The sequence below is a fragment of the Mustelus asterias genome, chromosome 14 (genome assembly GCF_964213995.1).
Source record: "Mustelus asterias chromosome 14, sMusAst1.hap1.1, whole genome shotgun sequence".
Classification (NCBI taxonomy): Eukaryota; Metazoa; Chordata; class Chondrichthyes; order Carcharhiniformes; family Triakidae; genus Mustelus; species Mustelus asterias.
Window position 1 is genome coordinate 81,780,287 of NC_135814.1, and position 22,965 is coordinate 81,803,251.

At 40.5% G+C, this 22,965-nt stretch overlaps 1 protein-coding gene across 1 annotated transcript in view; it reads right to left on the minus strand.

The window, feature by feature from the left end:
- LOC144503408 (microtubule-associated protein 2-like) overlaps positions 1-22,965 on the minus strand; it is a 358,193-nt gene that overhangs the window by 22,696 nt on the left and 312,532 nt on the right. The window contains exons 10-14 of the mRNA XM_078227719.1: positions 19,203-19,451; positions 13,168-17,532; positions 12,764-12,967; positions 12,364-12,495; positions 11,700-11,776 (exon numbers count right to left, since the gene is read on the minus strand). Coding sequence (XP_078083845.1) covers positions 11,700-11,776; positions 12,364-12,495; positions 12,764-12,967; positions 13,168-17,532; positions 19,203-19,451 — 5,027 coding nt within the window. The remainder of the gene's footprint in view (positions 1-11,699; positions 11,777-12,363; positions 12,496-12,763; positions 12,968-13,167; positions 17,533-19,202; positions 19,452-22,965) is intronic.

Here is a 22,965-nt window from a genome sequence, read left to right on the forward strand (position 1 = left end):
CTACAAATTGTTATAACAATGATGGCAATTTTATTAATTATGTTTAAAAGCACTTCTGTTCTGGATAATCTGCTCAAAAAAAAACTCTGCAATACCACACATTTTAACAGAGCACATACTGAGAGTTTTATACTTATTCAATTCAGCGATTTAAACAATTTTGTCAGGGATTAATAAAATTTGATCTCAGTTACATGAGAAAGCTCCCTATTTTGCATATTGTGCTCACACTGTGTCTGTTTAGGGTCCAATTGTGTTATCAATGGAAGTTTTGTCACTATAGTTTACAGTAATAATGTAAGTGTCTATAACTATGATAAAGTGTTTTGATTTGCTTTAGATGATGCACCATATGGTGGGCTATATATTAATAGTTATTCGATGCTAATACTTCTATATCCTGCTACTGACATCTTATCAAGGTGAGAAAACAAGGTGAACAAAATAGATCAATACTATGGTGAGTTAACTCTATGTTAGGGACATGTACTTTTCCTTTACAATAAATGAAAACAAAATGCTTTTGAAAGAAGACGACTACTCAGAAAATCAAAATGAAAAATAAGGGTAATGTACTAAAATGTAAAATATGTGTTGTTATTTTCTTCAGTTTGTTCAATGTCATTGAACAAAATTCAAAAGTTATAATTTGGGAAGGTATGAAAATCCTGTCTTTGGAAGCTTACATTAAAACACTTCAAAAGCACCATTTTTGTAGTTTTGTTTAAATTAAGGTTATCATGAGAAATAGCTTTCATGCACGAACATCATTTTTAAAACAGTAGTCATATAATATATGTCACTGGATTTCCAATAATACTACATTGGTTCTAAACTTCTATCACCTAGCTTATCATATAATAAGCTGACCCACAGGACTTACCACTAACCTGACCTTCCCACTCAATAGACAACATTAGGCAACTGTGTACCAAAAACTATTAATTCGCAGTAACGATGTACGCCTGCAATAGGAGTAACTCCAAGTCAAGAGTTGCCAGGTCACATGGACCACTACTTTTTATGATACAATAAAATTGCAGTTGATTCCTTTACAATTGATACAAACTCTTCAAAGTTTCTTTCAAGCATTTTAAAAAATGATTGCAGATTCCACAGACATTTAAAATAAATTACGTTTTCCTTACTGTAGTGCTTCTGGGTTAAAGGTCATCACAATATGCATTAGCCTATTTTCCAGATTGGGATAAAAATGCTCCTCTGCATTCAAAACCAATGAAAACAATGCTGAAGTTTTTTTAGTGCAATAATCTGAACTGATTTAAAGACCCAAAGCCCTTTTAAATTGAAATAAACCTTTAACAGCTTCCACTGAGAGAGAAGTAAAATAGACACTTATTTCTGCACTGCTTTTACTGACAGGACATCTAGTGTAGCTTAGAAAAAGGACCATCTCGTCTCAACAATTTACTCCATTGTTTACATTTTGCAAGATTTGTTATTACAGCTGAGCCCACTTAGAACATTTGTCTAAGTTTCAAAAGCTACAGAACCACTGGGGCTGTGTAAACCTTTAACTGACAGTTTTAAGATGCTATTAAAGGATTAGCCTTCTTCAATGTGGTTAGTGAAGTGGATGTTTGCTTGTTTTTTTTAAAACAGAATGAACACTTCAGGACATTTTTAGAATGTTGCTGAGAAAGAGAAATGCATTTGAAGTTTTACATCTTGCATTTATCAGGACAGATGCCAAATTTCAGAGGGAACAATGATTTTCATCCTGCAGAGAAAAGGATGCTGATTCGTAAACAAGTCAGCTCTGTTGAGTTGTTGCCATGGAGAATGCACAAGAAAGTCACTGTCCCACATACGTTTGTTTAATTTAAACAAGTTGCAATGCCTGGATGTATTCCTTTTACCTGCAGAAGACAGATCCCTGTATATGAATTTATGTAGCTTACGGTGAGCATTAAGTGAGCAATGTTGTGAGCCTGACTGATAATCCTAAATTGGTTGTTGGTATAATTCTTCTCGTGTAATTTTGTGAGAGGGAAAACCGGGGAGGGGAAGGAATAATAAGTGGCGAGTACAATATGAGGGAGCAATGAGTGGACATAGGAGTGAGGAATCATGGAGGACACATGAAAGGGCCGTGTGTTTGGTGAGAGTGAGGTTTTTTAAAGTTTTTTTAGTTTATTTATTAGTATCACAAGTAAACTTACATTAACACTGCAATGATGTTACTGTGAAAATCCCTTAGTCGCCACACTCCAGCGGGAGTGTTCGGGTACACTGAGGGAGAATTTAGCATGGCCAATGCAACTGACCAGCACGTCTTTTGGACTGTGGGAGGAAACCGGAGCATCCGGAGAAAACCCACGCAGACACGGGGAGAATGTGCAGACTCTGCACAGACAGTGACCCAAGCTGCGAATCGAACCTGGGTCCCTGGCGCTGAGGCAGCAGCGCTAACCACTGTGCCACTGTGTCGCCCATACCGTGGGGTGAGAGGTAACAGTTTGAGGGTCTAACGATTATCATTAAAACTGGGCCATGTCCCAATAAATCAAAAATGGTGTTTCTACTCTGCTGACCCGGCTATCCACCTGCTTTTGTTATTACTTCAGGCCCACCTCTGGAGGCAACAGGCGTGACCCCATTCTACACCCGTTTTCTGAAACAAAAATATAGATGGGGACCTTTTTAAAGGAGACGATCATTGATTGGATTTGATCAGTTGGTTATGGGATTGCTTACTCTCTATGTAGCATGCTGCATCCATTTCCCAACTCTACCTACCCACCTCCTCCAGGAAAATCCAGCCCATTACCTGAGCTGTTGTGAATCACAATGAACACTGCAATCATCAGGACATTACACAGCCCTTATGTTCTGTACTCCCAGCCGGAGGAAACAACCTATTAGGTTCCACCCTTGTCAAGCGCTTTCAGAATCCTGTACATACTGGAAGGATACGATTGCCTGAGTTATACGGAGCAGTTGGCCAGGCAAGGGCTTTATTCCTTGGAATGTCGGAGAATGAAGGGTGATCTTATTGAAGTGTATAAAATCATGAGGGGCACAGATAGGATGAACACACAGTCTTTTTCCCAGGGAAGGGGAATTGAAAACTAGAGGGCATAGATTTAAGGTGAGAGGGGAAAGACTTAAAAGGAACCTGAGGGGCAACTTCTTCATGCAGGGGGTGATGCGTATCTGGAATGAACTGCCAGAGAAAGTGGTTGAGGCAAGTTCAAAGAATATTACAGCACAGGAACAGGCCCTTTGGTCCTCCAAGTCTGCACCGACCATGCTGCCCGACTTAACTAAAACCCCCTACCCTTCTGGGGACCATATCGCTCCATTCCCATCCTATTCTTGTATTTGTCAAGACGCTCCTTAAAAGTCATTATCATATCTGCTTCCACTAACTCCCCCAGCAGCCACCACCCTCTGTGCAAAAGATTTACCTCGTACATCTCCTTTAAACCTTGCCCCTCGCACCTTAAACCTCTATGCCCCCTAGTAATTGACTCTTCCACCCTGGGAAAAAGCTTCTGACCATCCACTCTGTCCATGCACCTCATAATCTTGTAGACTTCTATTGGGTTGTTCCTCAACTCCATCGTTCCAGTGAGAATAAACCACGTTTCTCCAACCCGCCTCATAGCTAATGCCCTCCATACCAGGCGACATCCTGGTAAATCTTTTCTGTACCCTCTCCAAAGCCTCCACATCTATCTGGTAGTGTGGCGACCAGAATTGAACACTATATTCCAAGTGCGGCCTAACTAAGGTTCTATAAAACTGCAACATAGAACCATAGAAAATTACAGCTCAGAAACAGGCCTTTTGGCCCTTCTTGTCTGTGCCAAACCATTTTTTGCCTAGTCCCACTAACCTACACTTGGACCATATCCCTCCACACCCCTCTCATCCATGAACCCGTCCAAGATTTTCTTAAATGTTAAAAGTGACTCCGCATTTACCACTTTATCCGGCAGCGCATTCCACACTCCCACCACTCTCTGCGTGAAGAAGCCCCCACTAATATTCCCTTTAAACTTTTCTCCTTTCACCCTTAACCCATGCCCTCTGGTTTTTTTCTCCCCTAGCCTCAGCGGAAAAAGTCTGCTTGCATTCACTCTATCTATACCCATCAAAATCTTATACACCTCTATCAAATCTCCCCTCAATCTTCTACGCTCCAGGGAATAAAGTCCCAACCTATTCAATCTCTCTCTGTAACTCAGCTTCTCAAGTCCCGGCAACATCCTTGTGAATCTTCTCTGCACTCTTTCAACCTTATTTACATCCTTCCTATAACTAGGTGACCAAAACTGTACACAATACTCCAAATTCGGCAATGCCTTATATAACCTTACCATAACACTCCAACTTTTATACTCGATACTCCGATTTATAAAGGCCAATGTACCAAAGGCACTCTTTACGACCCTATCCACCTGTGACGTCACTTTTAGGGAATTCTGTACCTGTATTCCAAGATCCCTCTGTTCAACTGCACTCTTCAGAGTCCTACCATTTACCCTGTACGTTCTACTTTGGTTTGTCCTTCCAATGTGCAATATCTCACACTTGTCTGCGTTAAATTCCATTTGCCATTTTTTAGCCCATTTGTCTAGTTGGTCCAAATCCCTCTGCAAGCTTTGAAAACCTTCCTCACTGTCCACTACACCTCCAATCTTTGTATCATCAGCAAACTTGCTGATCCAATTGACCACATTATCATCCAGATCATTGATATAGATGACAAACAACAATGGACCCAACACCGATCCCTGCGGCACACCACTAGTCACAGGCCTCCACTCAGAGAAGCAATCCTCCACAACCACTCTCTGGCTTCTTCCATTGAGCCAGTGTCTAATCCAATTTACTACCTCCCCATGTATACCTAGCGACTGAACCTTCCTAACTAACCTCCCATGAGGGACCTTGTCAAAGGCCTTGCTGAAATCCAGGTAGACAACATCCACCGCCTTCCCTTCATCCACTTTCCTGGTAACCTCCTCGAAAAACTCTAATAGATTGGTCAAACATGACCTACCACGCACAAAGCCATGTTGACTCTCCCTAATAAGTCCCTGTCTATCCAAATATTTGTAGATCCTATCCCTTATTACACCTTCCAATAACTTGCCCACCACCGACGTCAAACTTACTGGCCTATAATTTCCTGGATTTCTTTTGGAGCCTTTTTTAAACAACGGAACAACATGAGCCACCCCCCAATCATCCGGTACCTCCCCCGTGAATACTGACATTTTAAATATGTCTGCCAGGGCCCCTGCAAGTTCAACACTAGCTTCCCTCAAGGTCCGTGGGAATACCCTGTCTGGTCCTGGGGATTTATCCACTCTGATTTGCCTCCTCCCCTTTAATCTGTAAAGGTTCCATGACCTCCCTACCTGTTTGCCATGACAACATGACTTGTTCATTTTTAAACTCAATGCCCCGGCCGATGAAGGCAAGCATGCCGCATGCCTTCTTGACTACCTTCTCCATCTGCGTTGCCACTTTGTGACCTGCGTACCTGTACACCCAGATCCCTCTGCCTATCGATACTCTTAAGGGTTTTGCCATTTACTGTACATTTCCTATCTGTATTAGATCTTCCAAAATGCATTACCTCACATTTGTCCGGATTAAACTCCATCTGCCATCTCTCCGCCCAAGTCTCCAACCGACCTATATACTGCTGTATCCTCTGACAGTCCTCATCGCTATCCGCAAATCCACCAACCTTTGTGTCATCCACAAATTTACTAATTAAACCGATTACATTTTCCTCCAAATCATTTATATATACTACAAACAGCAAAGGTCCTCGCACTGATCCCTGAGGAACGCCATTTGTCGCAGCCCTCCATTCAGAAATGCACCCGTCCACTGCTATCCTCTGTGTTCCATGACCAAGCCAGTTCTGTATCCACCTTGCCAGCTCACCTCTGATCCCATGCAACCTCACCTTCTGCACCAGTCTGCCATGAGGGACCTTTTCAAAGGCCTTACTGAAGTCCATGTAGACAACATCCACTGCCCTGCCCTCATCAATCATCTTCATCACTTCCTCGAAAAACTCAATCAAGCTCGTGAAACACGACATCCCCTTCACAAAACCATGTTGCCTCTCGTTAATACGTCACTCATTTCCAAGTGGGAGTCAATCCTGTCTCGAAGAATCCTCTCCAATAATTTCTCTACCACTGACGTAAGGCTCACCGGCCTGTAATTACCTGGATTATTCTTGCTACCCTTCTTAAACAAAGGAACAACACTAGCTATTCTCCAATCCTCTGGGAACCTCCCTGTAGCCAGTGAGGATACAAAGACTTCTCTCAAGGCCCCAGCCATTTCCTCCCTTGCCTCTTTCAGTATTCTGGGGTATATCCCATCAGCCCTGGGGACTTGTCTATCTTAATGTTTCTCAAGAACCCCAATACTTCCTCCTTTTTGATCTCAACATGATTCAAACTATCTACAAACCCTTCCCCAGACTCATCATCCACCTTCTCTTTGGTGAATATTGACGCAAAGTACTCATTAAATACCTCGCCCATTTCCTCAGGCTCCACGCATAGACTCCCTCCCCTGTCCTTGAGTGGGCCAACCCTCTCCCTGGCTACCCTCTTGCTCTTTATATATGTATAAAAGCCTTGGGATTTTCCTTAATCCTGTTGGCCAATTACTTTTTGTGACTCCTTTTAGCCTTCCTTATTCCTTGCTTAAGTTTCTTTCTACTTTTCTTGTTTCGTGTGTTCCCAGCCTCCTAGCCTTGACAAATGCTTCCTTTTTCTCTTTGACTAGGCTCACAATATCTCTCGTTATCCAAGGTCCCCAAAACTTGCCATACTTATCCTTCATCGTTACGGGAATGTGCCGGTCCTGAATCCCTATCAACTTACACTTGAAAGCCTCCCACATGCCAGATTTTGATGTGCCCTCAAACTCTGCCCCCAATCTACATTCTTCAGCTCCTGCCTAATATTGCTGTAATTAGCCTTCCCCTAATTTAGTACCTTCACTTGAGGACAACACTTACCTTTATCCATTAGTACCGCAAAGCTTTCTGAATTGTGATTACTGTTCCCGAACTGCTCCCCAATACCAGGTCCAGTACAGTCCCTTCCCTAGTTGGACTATCTACATGCTGTTTCAAGAAGCCCTCCTGGATGCTCCTTACAAACTCTGCCCATCCACGCCCCTACTACGAAGTGAGTCCCAGTCAATATAGGGGAAGTTAAAATTTCCCACCACAACAACCCTGTCACTTTTACATCTTGCCAAAATCTGCCTACATATCTGTTCTTCTATATCCCGCTGGCTGTTGGGCGGCCGATAGTAAACTTCCAACATTGTGACTACACCCTTCCTATTCCTGAGCTCTACCCCATATTGCCTCACTGTATGAGCCCTCCGAAGTGACCTCCCTCATTAACCAGTAGTACAACTCCCCCACTCTTTTTACATCCCCGTCTATCCCACCTGAAACATCTATATCCTGGAAGCTACCGATCCTGTCCTTCCCTTAACCAAATCTCTGTAATGGCAACGTCATAGTTCCAAGTACTAATCCAAGCTCTTAAGTTTATCTGCCTGTTACACTTCTCACATTGAAACAAATGTTCAATGACAACATTTAAAAATCATTTGGATAAGTACATGGATAGGAAAGGATTAGAGGGATATGGGCCAAACACAGGCAATTGGGACTAGCTGGGACGGCACCATAGTCAGTTGGGCCAAAGGGCCTGTTTCCGTGCTGTATGACTCTGTACTCCGTGCTATGACTCTGTACTCAATGATGCAACATCCACAACCCTCTGGGGTTGGGAATTCTGTAGATACACAACCTGCTGAGTGAAGAAATTATTTTTATTTCAGTCCTAAACGATTGGTAATTTCTCCCCTGAGCTTAAGCCCCTGTGTTCTGTGCTCTCAGCCAGAGGAAACAACCTTTCAAAATCTTGTATGTACCAGAAGGACATGATTGCACTGGAGAGGGTGCAGAGGAGATTCACCAGGATGTTGCCTGGATAGAAAGTTTCAACTATGAGGAGAGACTGGGTTTGTTTCCCCTGGAACAGAGGAGGCTGAGGGGTGATCTGATAGAGGTGTACAAATTGAGAGGCATAGAGAGGGTAGACTGTAAGAAACTTTTCCCTATGAGACCAGAGGGCATAGGTTTAAAGTAAAGAGTAAATGGTTTAGAGGGGACCTGAGGAAAAGTTGTTTTCACCCAGAGGGCGATGGAAAAATGGAATGTGCTGCCTGAGGTGGTGGTGGAAGCAGGCACTCTCGTAACATTTAAGCATCTGGACGAGCACTTAAATCGCCAAGGCATAGTAGGTTATGGACCAAGTGCTGGTAAATGGGATTAGTATTTGATGTTCAGCATAGACATGGTGGGCTGAAGGCCTGTTTCTGTGCTGCATGTCTGTTTTCATCAGGTCACCTCTCATTCTTCTAAACTGCAGAGAGTATACGTATAGCTCAATTTACTCAGCTTCTCATCATAGGACAAGCCTCTCATCCCAGGGACCAACTTAGTGAACATTTCCTGTACTACCTCCCGGGGAATATATCTTTCCATCATGTGGAGGCTAAAACTACACACAGTACTCCATGTGTGGTTTCACCAAAGCCCAGTACAATTGCAGCAAGACTTCCTTATTCCTGTACTCCATTCCCCTCACAATAAAGGCCAATGTGTCATTTGCCTTCATAATTGCTAACTGTTTTTGTATGTTAATTTTCTGCATTCTTTGTAAGAATACATCCAGATTTCTCTGAACATCAACATCTAGAAGTTTTAAGCCTCATTAAAGTTATTCTATTTTTCTGTTCTTACCATCAAAGTTTATAATCTCACATTTCCCAATTATACACCATCTGCCTTTTTGTTGCACATTTACATCTCATTATGGCTTCGTGTGTTTTTTACAGCTTACATTCCCACCTTGCTTTGTAAGGTCAGAAAACATAAAAGGTCAGATTAATTACTCTCAGTTTCTTCATCTAAGTAATTAATATAGTTAGTCTCATAACACTAGGTTAAAGTCCAACAGGCTTATTTGGTAGCACGAGCTTTCGGAGCATTGCCCCTTCACCTGATGAAGGGGCAGTGCTCCGAAAGCTCATGCTATCAAATAAACCTGTTGGACTTTAACCTGGTGTTGTAAGACTACGTACTGTGCCAACTGCAGTCCAACGCCAGCAATTCCACATCATGAGTAATTAATATAAATTGTAAGTAACTCAGGATCCAGCCCTAAACCTTTCAGCATACGACTTACAATTGCAAGCTGACAACTTGAAAATGCCTGGTTAATTCCTACTGTCTGCTACCAATCCCTTACATTCTTGTTCGATGCTAAATTGAGCAGAGTGGATCAATGAAGCCATGTAGAGCCCATAGCAAACAGAGTTCATATCACACACAAGAAAGAGAAAGGAGATAATGCAGTGAGGTAGAGACTGAAATAAAGAAGGGGAGTAATTACTAGCTGATGATTTAAACAAATTTATTAGTGTTAAAAGTAGGCTTACATTAACACTCATGTTACTGTGAAAATCCCCTATTCGCCACACTCCGCACCTGTCCGGGAGAATTTAGCATGGCCAGTGCACCTAACCAGCATGTCTTTTGGACTGTGGGAGGAAACTGGAACACCCGGAGCAAACCAGCGCAGACAAGGGGAGAACGTGCAGACTCCACACAGACAGTGACCCAAGCCGGGAATCGAACCCGCATCCCTGGTGCTGTGAGGCAGCAATGCCAACCACTGTTGCACACTGACACCAAGACTATGGGCAGGATTTTACCGCTGCTTTATGCCCATTTTGCAACGGGAAAATGCCGTAAAATCGGGCATAAAGCGGCTGGCACGAATGGCGCTGGTTTTCGCAACCGGCGGGATTTTACGACACCCAGATTTCCACGTGATCAGCCTCTCACCGGAAATGGATGAGAGGCTGGTTAATTTATTTAAATATTTGTGTTTAGTGAGTCCGGCGCTCAATCATCTGGGCTTGCTAGCTTTTATGGACTCACCGGGTGAGATTTTCTCCGCCGAGGAAAACACCTGCTCCCCATGAACGGGGAACAGTGCAGTCGTGTTGACCTCGCCAATGGAAGCAAAGGCCATTGAAGCCCCCCAGGGGTGCCCCTTGGGCAGTGTCAGACAGGCAGTGCCAAACTGGCACTTTGGCAATGCCCATGGGACAGTGCCAGGGAGCAAGGTGAATGGGGAGCGGGGCCTGTGGAGGACAGTGCCAGGGGTGGGGCCTGTGGGGGAGGAACCAATAGGGGTGGAGGGGTCAGCTACCACTCTGCACGTGGGGCAGGGAGGAGGGCCGTGGTCAGTGGGGGAGGGAGGGGGGCCATGATCTGTGTGGGAGGGAGGGGGTCCACGATTTGTGAGGGAGGGATGGGGGGGGGCCGCAATCGGTCTGGGTGCAGAGGAGGGGGGTTGCATCTCAGACTGCAGGTCCCCGCGATTGCTGAGGGTGGGTGGGGGGTGTGGCTATTTGAGGCTGCCTGCAGTGGCAGGGGCCTGACAGCTCTGTCTTTGTTTGTCAGATCCCTGCTGCTGTTAATGCGCATGTACGCATCAGAGGTCTGCACATGTGCACTACCTCCCTCTTCAGGCTGTTTGGCGAGTTAAGCCCTGCCCACAACCTCTCTGGCCAGAAACAGACTAGTCCAAAGTTTCAGAGACAGAATGCATAAGATTGGGCCTGAAAACTCACTCAAAAACGGATCTGGAACTCTCCCAATTTCACACCCACCTGACACTTAGAAAAACTCTTGTAAAATTCCGCCCTATAAGTGTTTGAGGATCATATGAAAACTAAGAAAGAAATAAGGATACAAACGCAGAGCAAGGTAAATAGAAAGTGAAAAGAAAACAAAGTCGAAACAATCAAGGGAAGAGAAAGGATTCTTTTGACTGTGAGCAACAACCAATTGACTGAATAACACCATTTTCAGAATTTTAATGCTGAAATCCCAACAAACATTACCACATTGTGACAAATATAAATTTATACTGATAATGAAAAGATTGCTAATTTTGTTAGGTGTCCTGATGGTTTATGATTATTGTGATGGGCAGAGGCAGAATGGATTTGCATGATTTCACATAGAACAATAGAAACTATTGAATAGTTACAGCACAGATGGAGGCCATTCGGCCCATCTTGTTCATGCCATAGAGAAGTTACTCATAGAACCTCACAGCATTTTGTATATTCTGATCTCACAAAATTGATATTTTTTTAAAGTATATTGCTCCATACCTGTTATGTAAGCTTTACAGAAAATGACAACATTAGCCAGATGCAAGTATTCACAAATTTTTTTTGATGTTAAATAGCAGCAAAATCCATCTAGCAGAATTTACTAGTTTTAGCAGAGTGCTTCTGTGCACGTGTGTACAATACGTCACACATCTACACCTATGAAGTAGAAGCGACTCAAAATTACCCGAAGACTAGAAAAAAAGCAAAACGCATGCAAAGGTAATCTTTCCAGAAGATGGGTCATGAATATGGATTGTACTGGACATTTTAAGAAACATTTGTCACTTTGACATAAACATATTTCAAAAAAGTGATTATTTTTAGTAAAGAAATGAAAACTTCAAACGTTGTAAAAATTGTCCCAACGACCATACCTCACGGAGGGTGTATGTATCGGGTAATTTACTTACTGTTATTCTCTCCTTGGGTTGCCTAGCAACAGAGAATTTCTGGTCTATGACATAGGCACCTTCAACACTTCCAGGAGCTGAGCAAAAAGAGTATTAATATTAGAATACAACAGTCCAGACCTCAAAAATTACAGTCAGATACAAATCAAGATGCGTATGAAAGCAGACATTTAAAATTAGTGTTGTTGTAAAAGATGGAAAGCAAAGTAATGAAGTACAAATTGTCCAAAATAATTTTAAAAAGCTCCTTGTACATAAATGACTTTTAATAAACTAAATCACTTTTAAACAATATAAATTTAAAACACAAGTCGCATGTAAAGCAAGTTATACCTAAATATCTCTAAACACAAGAGAAATTAATGTGAATGGATATCATGATGCAGGCTGCAACACTTTCCCACCAGCACACAGCAATCTATGCAAACTTCCACAATAAGAATTATGCCACCACTTCAAGGTTAAGACCACGGTACTTGCAAGCTTGTGCACGACAAGCATGTGTGATCATGACTGCTGTAGAAAAAAAAATGAAAAGCGCTGAATACAGATAAACTTGCAACAGCCCAGTGGCTGAAAGAAAGAAAGTGACGCAGTAAAAAAAAAGCCAGTATAGCAATGAAGTCCATGTTTGCCAGCCACATTGCAGTGTTTACACAGTCACCTGTCTGCTTCCGTTTAGTACAAGGAACGTGAGCTGGTCTATGATATCTTACAGCTGGTTTTAAAATGATTTTCCTGGAAGGAGATCGGGTCTGAATTTCTGACTTTTTAGCAAGTTCAGACTTCTTATAGGCTGTTAGAGAGGAAAAACAAGAGCAAATATATGAGGACAGGAACAAAGAGGTAGTCAGGTGGAATGCTCAATATCCACTTTTCATTAAAGAATTTAATAGAGAACAATTTAGGAAATTAGATATTACTACTTCTTGTTATTCTTTATTCTCTAAAATTTCCACAACCAAATCTCACAGAGAACATAATATGGTTACATCGGCACAGTACAAACACCTCACATCACAAAAATGCAACAAGAAAATAAAAATTGCTTCTTTTGTATGAACCTTTTCTCTTCTTTTTGTCTTCTTTGGAGACTGCACTGATATCTTTTTTAATTATTTTTCTCTCAGGTGTGGAAACTCTGTTTTTTCCGGTTTTTAATACCTTCCCTTTCCTATGTTTATCCAAAGACAGGCTGCTGAATTCCTTCTCTGTTTTCTCCTGTTTAGTAGCAGCAGCTGGCTGTGTTACTATGATACTGTCTTCATCTGCAGAATTAGAGTGCAAGAAATCACTTTAATAGCAACAGGGATATAACACCAAAGATAAAGCACAAACCAAATTCATGTTACTTTTTAAAAACTCAGTAAAGTTAAAGAATACAGTGTAGTGTAACACAGCACTTATTTATTTTTTAACAGAGATTTTACCATCTCATCATGGCTGATAGTTAAGTCTTTATAGGCACCTTGAGTATCCATCCAGAGGCTGTCTGTGTCCATTACTGATTCATCAATACTCTCATCTTCTTTCAAGTCCGTAGGGATCTCAATCTTCTCCGGAATAAGTGCAATTTGGACAGCTTTTTCAGGTAGTTCATGAATTTGTTCTTCCGTTGACTGGATTTGTTCACCTGGGGTAAAAACGTCCTCAACATCACCATCATCAGGCATGGCAAATCTCACATTGTGGCCTATGTCCTTTCCTCCTTCTAACGTGGTCTGAACAACTGTAATTATGTCATCTTCTACTGTAATAACAGATTCTACAATTCCTCTCTCTTCATCAGTTTCTTCCACAGGAACAACATGCTCAGATACTTCATAGTCAGCAGTGTCTGTTTGTAAAACTATTTCTGGCACAGTAACCTCAAATGGTAAATTTGACTTAGCTTCCTCTTTCATGGTTTTCTGGGCTTCAGCAGGTTCTTGCACAGGGACAGTTTCCTCAAAGATTTGATGATCACCAGAGCCCATTGTTGAAACTTCTGGTGCAATAACTTCACTGGGTGTAGCTCTAGTTTCATTTTCCATGATTTTCGTAGGTTGATCTATTGTGCACTCAGCAACATCGCTGGGAACACGAGGTGTAGTTGCATCTTTCATTGTGTTCTCAGTTTGAATAATTTCTTGCACAGGACCAGATTTCTCAATTATTTTGTGATCAAAATGCACAGATTCTAAATCATCTTTTAGTGCAATAATCTCACTGGACAGAACAGGCTTAGCATCATCCTTCCTAATGTTATTAGTTTGAGCTGATTCTGGAGCAGGGACAACTTCCATGGACACTTGATCAATTTGCTCCATTTTTAAACTTATTTCAGATACTATAACCTCATCAGGCAAATTAGGCTCAGTGGAATCCAACATAATTTTCTCAAGTGGAGTAGTTTTTTGTGTAGGCACAATGTTGTCAGATATTTTATGATCAACAATCTCAGTCTTTATACATGCTTCTGATAAGACAGCCTTATTGGGCGAACTAGACTTAGCTTCCACAATCGCTTGAAGTTGAGGTGTTTCTTTAGTAGGAGAAGCTGTCTCAGGCACTGCCTGAGAAACAGATTCTGGTACAATTACCTCACTGGGCAAAGGTTCATCTTCTAAGACTTTCTTAGGTGGAATTGATTCTTGAATAGGAGAATCTTTCTTAAAAATTGTGTGATCCAAGCTGTCTATTTCTATATCTACATCCAGCACGTTGTCCTGTCTGGGCAAAATAGGCCTTGGTTTGTCTTCCAAGAATTTCTTGGGATGAGCTAGTTCTTGAACAGAAGCACTTTTCTCGGACTGTTTGTGATCTGTAGCCTTTGGTTCAAAACCTATTTGCGACAGAGTAACTTTGTTGGGCAAACTAGACCTTCGTTTATCTTCCAAGCGTTCCCTGGGTTGAACTGGTTCCCAAACAGAAGTCTCTTTCTCGGCCAGTTTGTGATCAACACACTTAATTTTCAAAGATAGTTCTGATACTGTAACTGTACTACGTAAACCAGACAAATTTTCATGATTTGGAAGCTTCTTTGGAGAAAAGTTGTTTGCAGTTCTCTGAGTGTCGATGCTGATGGTTGTATTTTGATTGTTAGATTCTTTCAGTGCAAATTCATCAGACAATTGGACTGGCACAGATTCTGTCTCAGTAACCTGGCTTGAAAAACTTGACAAAAATGATTCATCAGATTTCATTTCTGACTGTGCTTCTAAAATAGTAGCTATTTTTAATTCCCTGTCTTCTGACAGGGTGCTAATTCTAAAATGTGAATCTTCTTTCTGCTTATTTACATCTATTTGCCTCCTGATACTTTCCTCATCGATTGTCTGTGAAGCAGTGCGGATCTGGTGAAGGAAAATGCTGCCATCTTCTAGAGGACTTTTAACTTCCTCAGGAGTTGGTAAGGGAGCCGAGTATTCAAAAACGCAGTAGCCCATTTCCTCTGCTTGACTAACATTTTTAATAATTAATTTGATGCTTTCGGTTAAAGCCTCTGAACCAGAAGCAATATTTTCAGTGGCAGATTCTCCAGGCATGGATGCTTTTCGAACCACTTCTGTTTCTGTGCCCTCAGAGCTCAGTCTCGTTCTTGTAATTCCTAAATCCAACATTTCAGGTAAGTCAGGAACCACGACAGTGTCATTTTTGTAGTCATCCTTCAAAGCACGGGGGTAAGCATATTGTGAATCTAACTGCAGGCTTTCATCAGCTGATTTCTCATTATAGCCATCTTTACCCACTTCAACAGGAAAATAAACATGCTTCTCCTCAGCAGGTGTAGGTACTGGGAAAAAGTCTGCCGACTCCTCTAAGCTCATTCCTCTGGTACAGGCAAGAATATCAGAGGCCAACGGAGACAGGGATTCTGGGGGACCTTGGCTCTCTGTTTCCACCTCCAGTGCCATTGAATCTAAAGGTGTTGTCGGTAAATTCAGAACTAGCTTTTGTAGTTCTTTACTGATACTTGCATCAGCACTAGAATCAGGTTGTTGGGATATGGCTCTGGAGTCGTCCTCTTTCACCGGATGCTGAGTAAGTAAATTAATTTCATTTCCCGTAGTGGATTTAGTCTGTATATCAGCAGGCAGAGTTGTCTGTGCAAGTGTACTATAATCAATTCTTTGTGCTGATACATTATTTTCAACTTTGTGGGCATCTGCTTTTGATTTTTCATGTGGGACTTCAGAGAGCTGTGATATAATATGAGGAAGTCTTGAATTGTTTTCATTTGTGATGGTCATTTCATAATAACCATCTTCAGGTTGCTTGGTACTTTTTTCCCCATTGTCTTTCAAAATAAACGTTTCAAAATACTTTGACATTTCTGGTTGATCCACATCTGTCTTGTCTTTTACACTCACATTAAAGGTGTCAGTCATTTTGTTCTGCACCATTGGACTAATTGAACTCTCTGCACCTTTATCAGATGAAACACTGGTATCAGTCAAGGTGTGCTCACCTTGTGCTTCCAATTCTTTCTCCTTAGCAGGTACCTGTTGCGTGCTTCTCTCTTCAGTTTTTGTAGGTGTATCATGAATGTTTTTGATATCCACAACACATGGCTCGCGTTTAATCATCTCAAGTGTAGAGTCACTACTTAAAGCGTCAGCTCCGTCACTTGTGGTGGGTTGCAAGTCATGTTTTACACTTCGATTAGATTCTTCCACATGTGACTGAGCAGTTACAACTTCTGCTACGTTAAGATTGGCTTCATCCATTTCCTTCAATGGAAGGTTGGTTGTTAGTTGTTCAGGCACATGTTTAGGTAATTCAGTTTGTAATAAGTTGGTGGGACTGGACATTGTCTCTTCTGCTGCTGTCTTCCCGTTCAAATGTTTTAAATAATGCTGTGCACTTTCTGTGGAGCTGTATTCAATAGTTTCTGATCTGTCTTCTGGCATTGAAAATACGTCCTCTATGTGTTCAACCAGTTTTATTGTATCTAGTGTCTCTTTCCTTTTATTACTCGAGTCTTCTGAAGCTATAGTTTTGTCTTTAACTGCACTAGATGCAATTACAGGTATTTTGTCTTTAAGCACTCCTGGCTTTTCCTGAAGAACATGTTGTTTTGTGTCTTCAGTGACTGAAGTGATGATTGCAACTGAATCTATTCCTATTTCCTGCTGATGTAACGCATATTTGTCTTCAGTACCTGTGGTTCCAACAACCAACTGCTCTTTTTGTGAAGCTGCTTCACTATCCTTCAATGAATCTTTAACAGGAGCTGTTTTGACAGGTGAAATGTCCTTTTCTTCATAGAAATCTGTGTCTGAAATCTCTGTATTGGATTGTTTTGATGAATCTTGAATGTCAGAACTATCAAGAGGTTTTTTACTTTCATCTAAAACAGATTTGCTGGGCAATGTTTTTATCAGAGTATTTTGCGCTTTCATGATTTCATCTGCTTTCTTGTCAGAGCTTGGTTGCATATGGCCAACTATATTCTCTGCTGCCACCATAGAGATGCATTCATCTTCATTAACACCAGATTGTAATGAACTTACATGGTGGCTGGTTATAGTTTCAATGCTAGAAGCAGCTAAGTCTTCTGGACATGGTTCATTCTTTAATGATACAAGATCAGGTTTGGTCTGCAAAGCATCTGTTGAAAATGAATACTGCTTCTTGGAAGCTTCCTCTGGTATTTGGTTGACAGAATCACTACCTTTATCCAATGTAGGAGGAGGAGACGGCAAATCAGATTTTTGCTGCACTGTATGTTCGACAATATTATTTTTCAATTCTGCTACTGGCACTTCTTGCAACGATGGTCTTCCCCCACTTGTAACAGAGGGTTCTCCACATGTTGACAGCTTGTCCATCTTCGTGGCTGTAAGCAGATCTAAAGGAGTTTGTTGCATGCATATAGTTAACTGTTATTGATAGGCAAAACTATCCCACACATTATCCTTTTGTCCCCTGCCAAAAAGGTGTGTGTTGAATAAAAATGAAATGTGTGCAAATTTGCCTAACTCCTGTAGCATAATATTTAGGGTGGATGAAAAAAAATTAGTTATAATTTTGGACCTAAACTGTATTCATACACAAAACTGCCACTGACTCTCAGACTTAGCAGTTATGTTAAAAATAAGCTGATACCACTTTTTATCCAAGTTAATGATATATTAATATATATCAATATATATTAATTCTGCAAAATATGGACAAATTCTAAGCTTGCTAAAATGCAAATTTCTGTATTTACTTGCATGATACTAACAAAACCACACTGGATATATTAGTTGAGTACAGTAAGAAGTCTCACAACACCAGGTTAAAGTCCAACAGGTTTATTTAACCTGGTGTTGTGAGACTTCTTACTGTGCTTACCCCAGTCCAACGCCGGCATCTCCACATCATATATTAGTTGATCCACTGTATTTTAACTGGAGGATTAAAAATAATGCTTCCTCTCTGTTTATCTTTCTAGATCCTTCTCTCAGCTTTCTCAGAGATGGGTGAGGAAATGTAATGAATCTTGTTTGTCGCTTTCTCATTCTGTCTCTCCTTTCATTCTGTATGTATGTGGCTGTCATACAAGTATGACAATAATGTATAATATAATCTTTGCCTGATTTACTTTCTTCTTTATGAATATCTCCTTGCCTTCTGTTTCCTCTTTCTAGGCATTATCTACTCTATTTACACCTCAGGTAATTTGTCTTGCACTGTTTCTCATCTCCTTTGGAGGTGTGGATGCAGCCTCGGGATTTTAGGCAGAGAAATTATTTGGCCTCTTCCTGGATACGAATAGGCTGCAGGATGTTGAGGTGTGCGGCCTGGGGGGAATAGTGGGAGAGAGGGAGAGGAAGCAGGGATGCACTTCAACTACATAATAAATAATCTTTCTATCATCATTTGGTTGGACTGAACTTTATACAGATAGATACAGATAGATCCTTATGATAATTTTGATTAAGTTCTATTCATGTCTCAAACTGTACATTTAATTAAAATAATTTCTCACTATAATCAATTTCATCCTTACCCATGATCTGCCCATCTTTTGAAAACAGAAGTGATTTATCAATAATAAGCACTTGCAATAGCCTGATTAAAATAATAAATGCAAGATGCCAGCATTAAAACATGAAGCAAAGCAATTCATTTTAAAATAATCTCCAATGTCGGCTAAAAATACAGAAACGCAACTTAAAAAATCTTCTGATCACAATTAAGTCTACTGATTAGAAAGCAGGTGAACCAACACTGAAAGAATACTTATCAGCAATGTAACTGGCAAACATTAAGGCAATGAAAAGCCTCATGTGCTTTAAAAAAAGATCAACTCAGCTGCAAAGCATGACATCATGGAAACAAAATAACTCAAATGTCAGCAGCAGTGGTGGGAAATCGTTGTTGCTCCTGAAGCCAGCATCAGATCAGCTAAAAGCAATTAATGCACAATAATTAAATTATCCTTTAAGCAAAATATCTACAAGCAAACACTTGAAAGAAATAAGATATTCAAAAGGCATTTGTTGTCTTGTGGAAGTTAACAGGAAGACACACCTTCTACAGAAGGTGGCATTTCTTCCAGGGACTCAACTTCCTTAAGAGTCATTCCCTTTCCATTGGGAATCTCAGCTGGCACACTGTCTTCATTGGATGATGTGACCTCCACAGATTTGGTATCCCAAGCCTGGGCTACAGCTTCTGCCTGCACTAAATGCTCAGCAGACCAGTGCTCTTGAACATGCTCTTGCTTAAGAGCTATTGCTGGCTCCTCTTCATCAGGTGCTGGACTCTCAACAACTTCTTCTACTCAAAGGAAGAAGTGGACATGTCAGGACAAAAGACAACACAGATGCTGTAACACAACAGTTTTAATGGGACACTTTCAGCTCTGTTTTGTATAAACAACAATTTAAATAATTAAAAAATGATATGGATATATAGATACAATTATAAATAATTGTATAAAAATAATAGAGTGGGGGGAGGGGGAGGAGAGAGAGAATTTTGTGAAATAGTATGATTAGGGTCTGGAATTCACTGCCTAGAAGTAATTTTCAAGAGGGAGCTGGATGCATATTTGAAAGGGAACATTTTATCAAGACGGTGGAGGAAGAGAAGGACAGTGGGGTCAATTAGATAACTCTAAAAGAGGTTTCATAGCTTAATGGGTCAAATGGCCTCCTTTTCTGTGTTTTAAGATTGTGTGATTCCATGCATATATTTTCATTATAGTAAATAGGAATAGTATATATCTTCTAACCAAATATAGGCTGGAATTTTACCAACACGCCGACACCGATTCCAGGGCGGACGAGCCTCGGAGAACGGCATTCTCCGTTGGCCTCAGGCGGGATCGTACAAAACTCGGGCGGACATGCCAGTAAAATTCCGCCCATAATCCAGTTACAATTTTTTTGTTTCTTATTTGTTTTGTTGCCAATTGCTATTGTCAATTTATTTGTGGATGTGAATGTTAAAGTGTGCCAAAATTCCCCATTACATAATAATGGCTTAGGATTGCCATACTTAGTTCATTATACATTATTAAATAATGGGTAAACTCCTCCAGATTCAGATTTATGAAGCATACTTTTGGTGCTTTCAGTAATTTATGTATATTACTACTTTCAGTAGGATAAGATAGTTACAGATCAGAGTAACATATTTTAAACAATATCTGACCAGATTTTACAAATCACAATATCACATTCAGCTTGCTAGCATCAATGATGCAAAAAGATAAAACCAACATGGTATATACACAAGGAAGGGCTTTCACAAGATAGTTTTCCTGGTTTGCAAGCAATTGGTCAACTTCCACAAATGCAAAGCATAATGTTTCTTTCAGATGAGATATATACATGTCCTCAGCATGTTGAACTTTATGTAACTTTTAGTGGACATGCTGACAAGTGTACAGATTACTGAGCAGAACATACGGTCATGGGTATGTGGTCATAATACTGCAACATTCATCGTGTTTCAGTGCCTGAAACAAACTTGATTGGCAATTGTGAAGACGACATTTCTGTCAATAATTCATTTCTGTATGTTCTAACTGCACTTTAAATCTAATTTTTGTGCAGATTAGGACCAAAACCCAGCTAAAAATCATGAAATTTGAATTGTGGGGGCTGCAGGGGTTCTCAATGTGTGTTTTGAAAGGAGGAATTCTAAGCACTGTATCTACTGACCTGTAATGCTTGTTCTGTAGTTTTACTCAATGTATGTCAAATTTCAAGCATCTTCCATCGCCTTTTTTAGAAATGCTTATGGCTTATTTAATAATTGTACCTTTTTTAAAGTGGTGCGAATAGATTTGAAACGAAACATCACAATAGTTTAAATAGTCTTGCTTTACACCATCAAAAAACTGCACAAATGAAAAACATACATTTGACTTGTAGTTTCTGATATTATAGTGAATTAGTACAAGCTGACACTTTCTTTCGTAACATGGTGCTTTGACAGCTCAACACTGCAAATAAATTAGTGTCACAGGCCAAGAGCTGAAAGTGTTTCAGTGATTTACATTGTTACTGGAATGAGTATAATTTGGCATGCCAAAACTGAAAGTTATGTGGAGCACTCACACAACTTAGTGCAGTATTAGGTGAAAGACGTTGTGAATAAAATAACAGTGAAGTGCACTGAATTCATGATTCATGCACTGTTTTATCCAATGTAGGAAGTCCCCAGCTTAGTTCTAGTCACATGTATATTTGAGAGCAGATATCCACTCCATCTGACGAAGGAGCAGCGCTCCAAAAGCGAATGGCATTTGCTACCAAATAAACCTGTTGGACTTTAACCTGGTGTTGTTAAAACTCTTACTGTAATTTTGTTAATGCCAGAATGTTTGTCTGGATAATTGTTTTAAGTATGTTGGTTGTTCTTAGATACAGTAGAAGTGTGATTTTAAATTCAACATCATTTATACTGACTCAAATGGGTCATCATGGTTATTACAGATATTTTCTTTTTGATTTTCTTGAATTATTTGACAGTTTTGTGCTCATCAAAATGTCACAGCAAGAGAATGGAACATGATTTAACGTTATTTCACAGAGTTTTTACATCAAGACAGGTTGGATGCAAAGTTCAACTTCCTTCCACACTATCCTGATATGCGACTTAATTGTGAACTTGATTTTCCATATAAAAGGAACTTTAGAGGCAACACTGTATCATCAGTTACCTCTCACTAAGAACTAGGGTGAGATGTCTAAACTAATTTCATACAAGGGATCGCCTGGAATGGTCACAATTTTGATGCAATAATGTAATAATGGGCCGCATAGTGGTTAGCACTACTGTCTCACAGCACCAGGAATCCGGTTTTGATTCTGGCCTTGTGTGACTGACTGTGAGGAGTTTGCACGTTCTCCCCGTATCCGGTGCTCCGATTCCTTCCCACAGTCCAAAGATGTATAGGTTAGGTTGATTGGCAATGCTAAATTGCCCCTTAGTGTCCCAAACAGCAGGGTAAATATTGGGATACGGGGATAGGGCCTGGGAAGACGCTCTCTCGGAGAGTCAGTGCAGACTCAACGAGCCGAATGGCCTCCTTCTGCACTGTAGGGATTCTATTCTATTCAATAGTGCACTCAAGACCAGAAACTTCCAGTTTCCTAAATTGGATACTTTAGCAAATTTTCCGCAAGAAGCAATTAAATGGAGCTGTCTAATAATCTACTGTCTTAGATTAATGGAACTCCTTACCTACTTGTTATCAAGTCTTCAGATATATAAACTTGTATGTGGACTTTGCAAAACTTGTATGTCTCCATTATAAGGAGAAACATTTTCTAAAATACGCAAAAAAACTCATCATGAAAACATTAGGATGCAATATTAAGAAATTTTGTAAAATGTAATACTTTGTCTATAAAATGGAGATTTGCAGGTTTTCTGTTTTTTTTGGTTGCTTTCAGTGCAAGCAATTTCTATCTTACCTTGATATATAGGCTATGGTTTTGTTTCTGCACTAATCAGCCCGAGATGTTCTACCAACATTAATGGGTGAGGGAAGAGAATCATGGGGTGACAAACACAAAATTGGAAGAGCAGAAAGTCCAACTCTTTCAATATTAATAAAATACATATGGTTTAAAAATACATATGGTTTAAATTTCACTGTGATAATCTCAATACCTATTTATTTCACACATTATATTAGTGTTCTTTAAAAATCTAGCATTCCCCATATGTGATACGAAGGTGAATCAAAATTTAGTTTAGTTCAGTGGGTAGCTACATAATGGCTGATGTGCCTGCATAGGACCTTTCATATGAGATGATTTGGAATTTTGCCTGA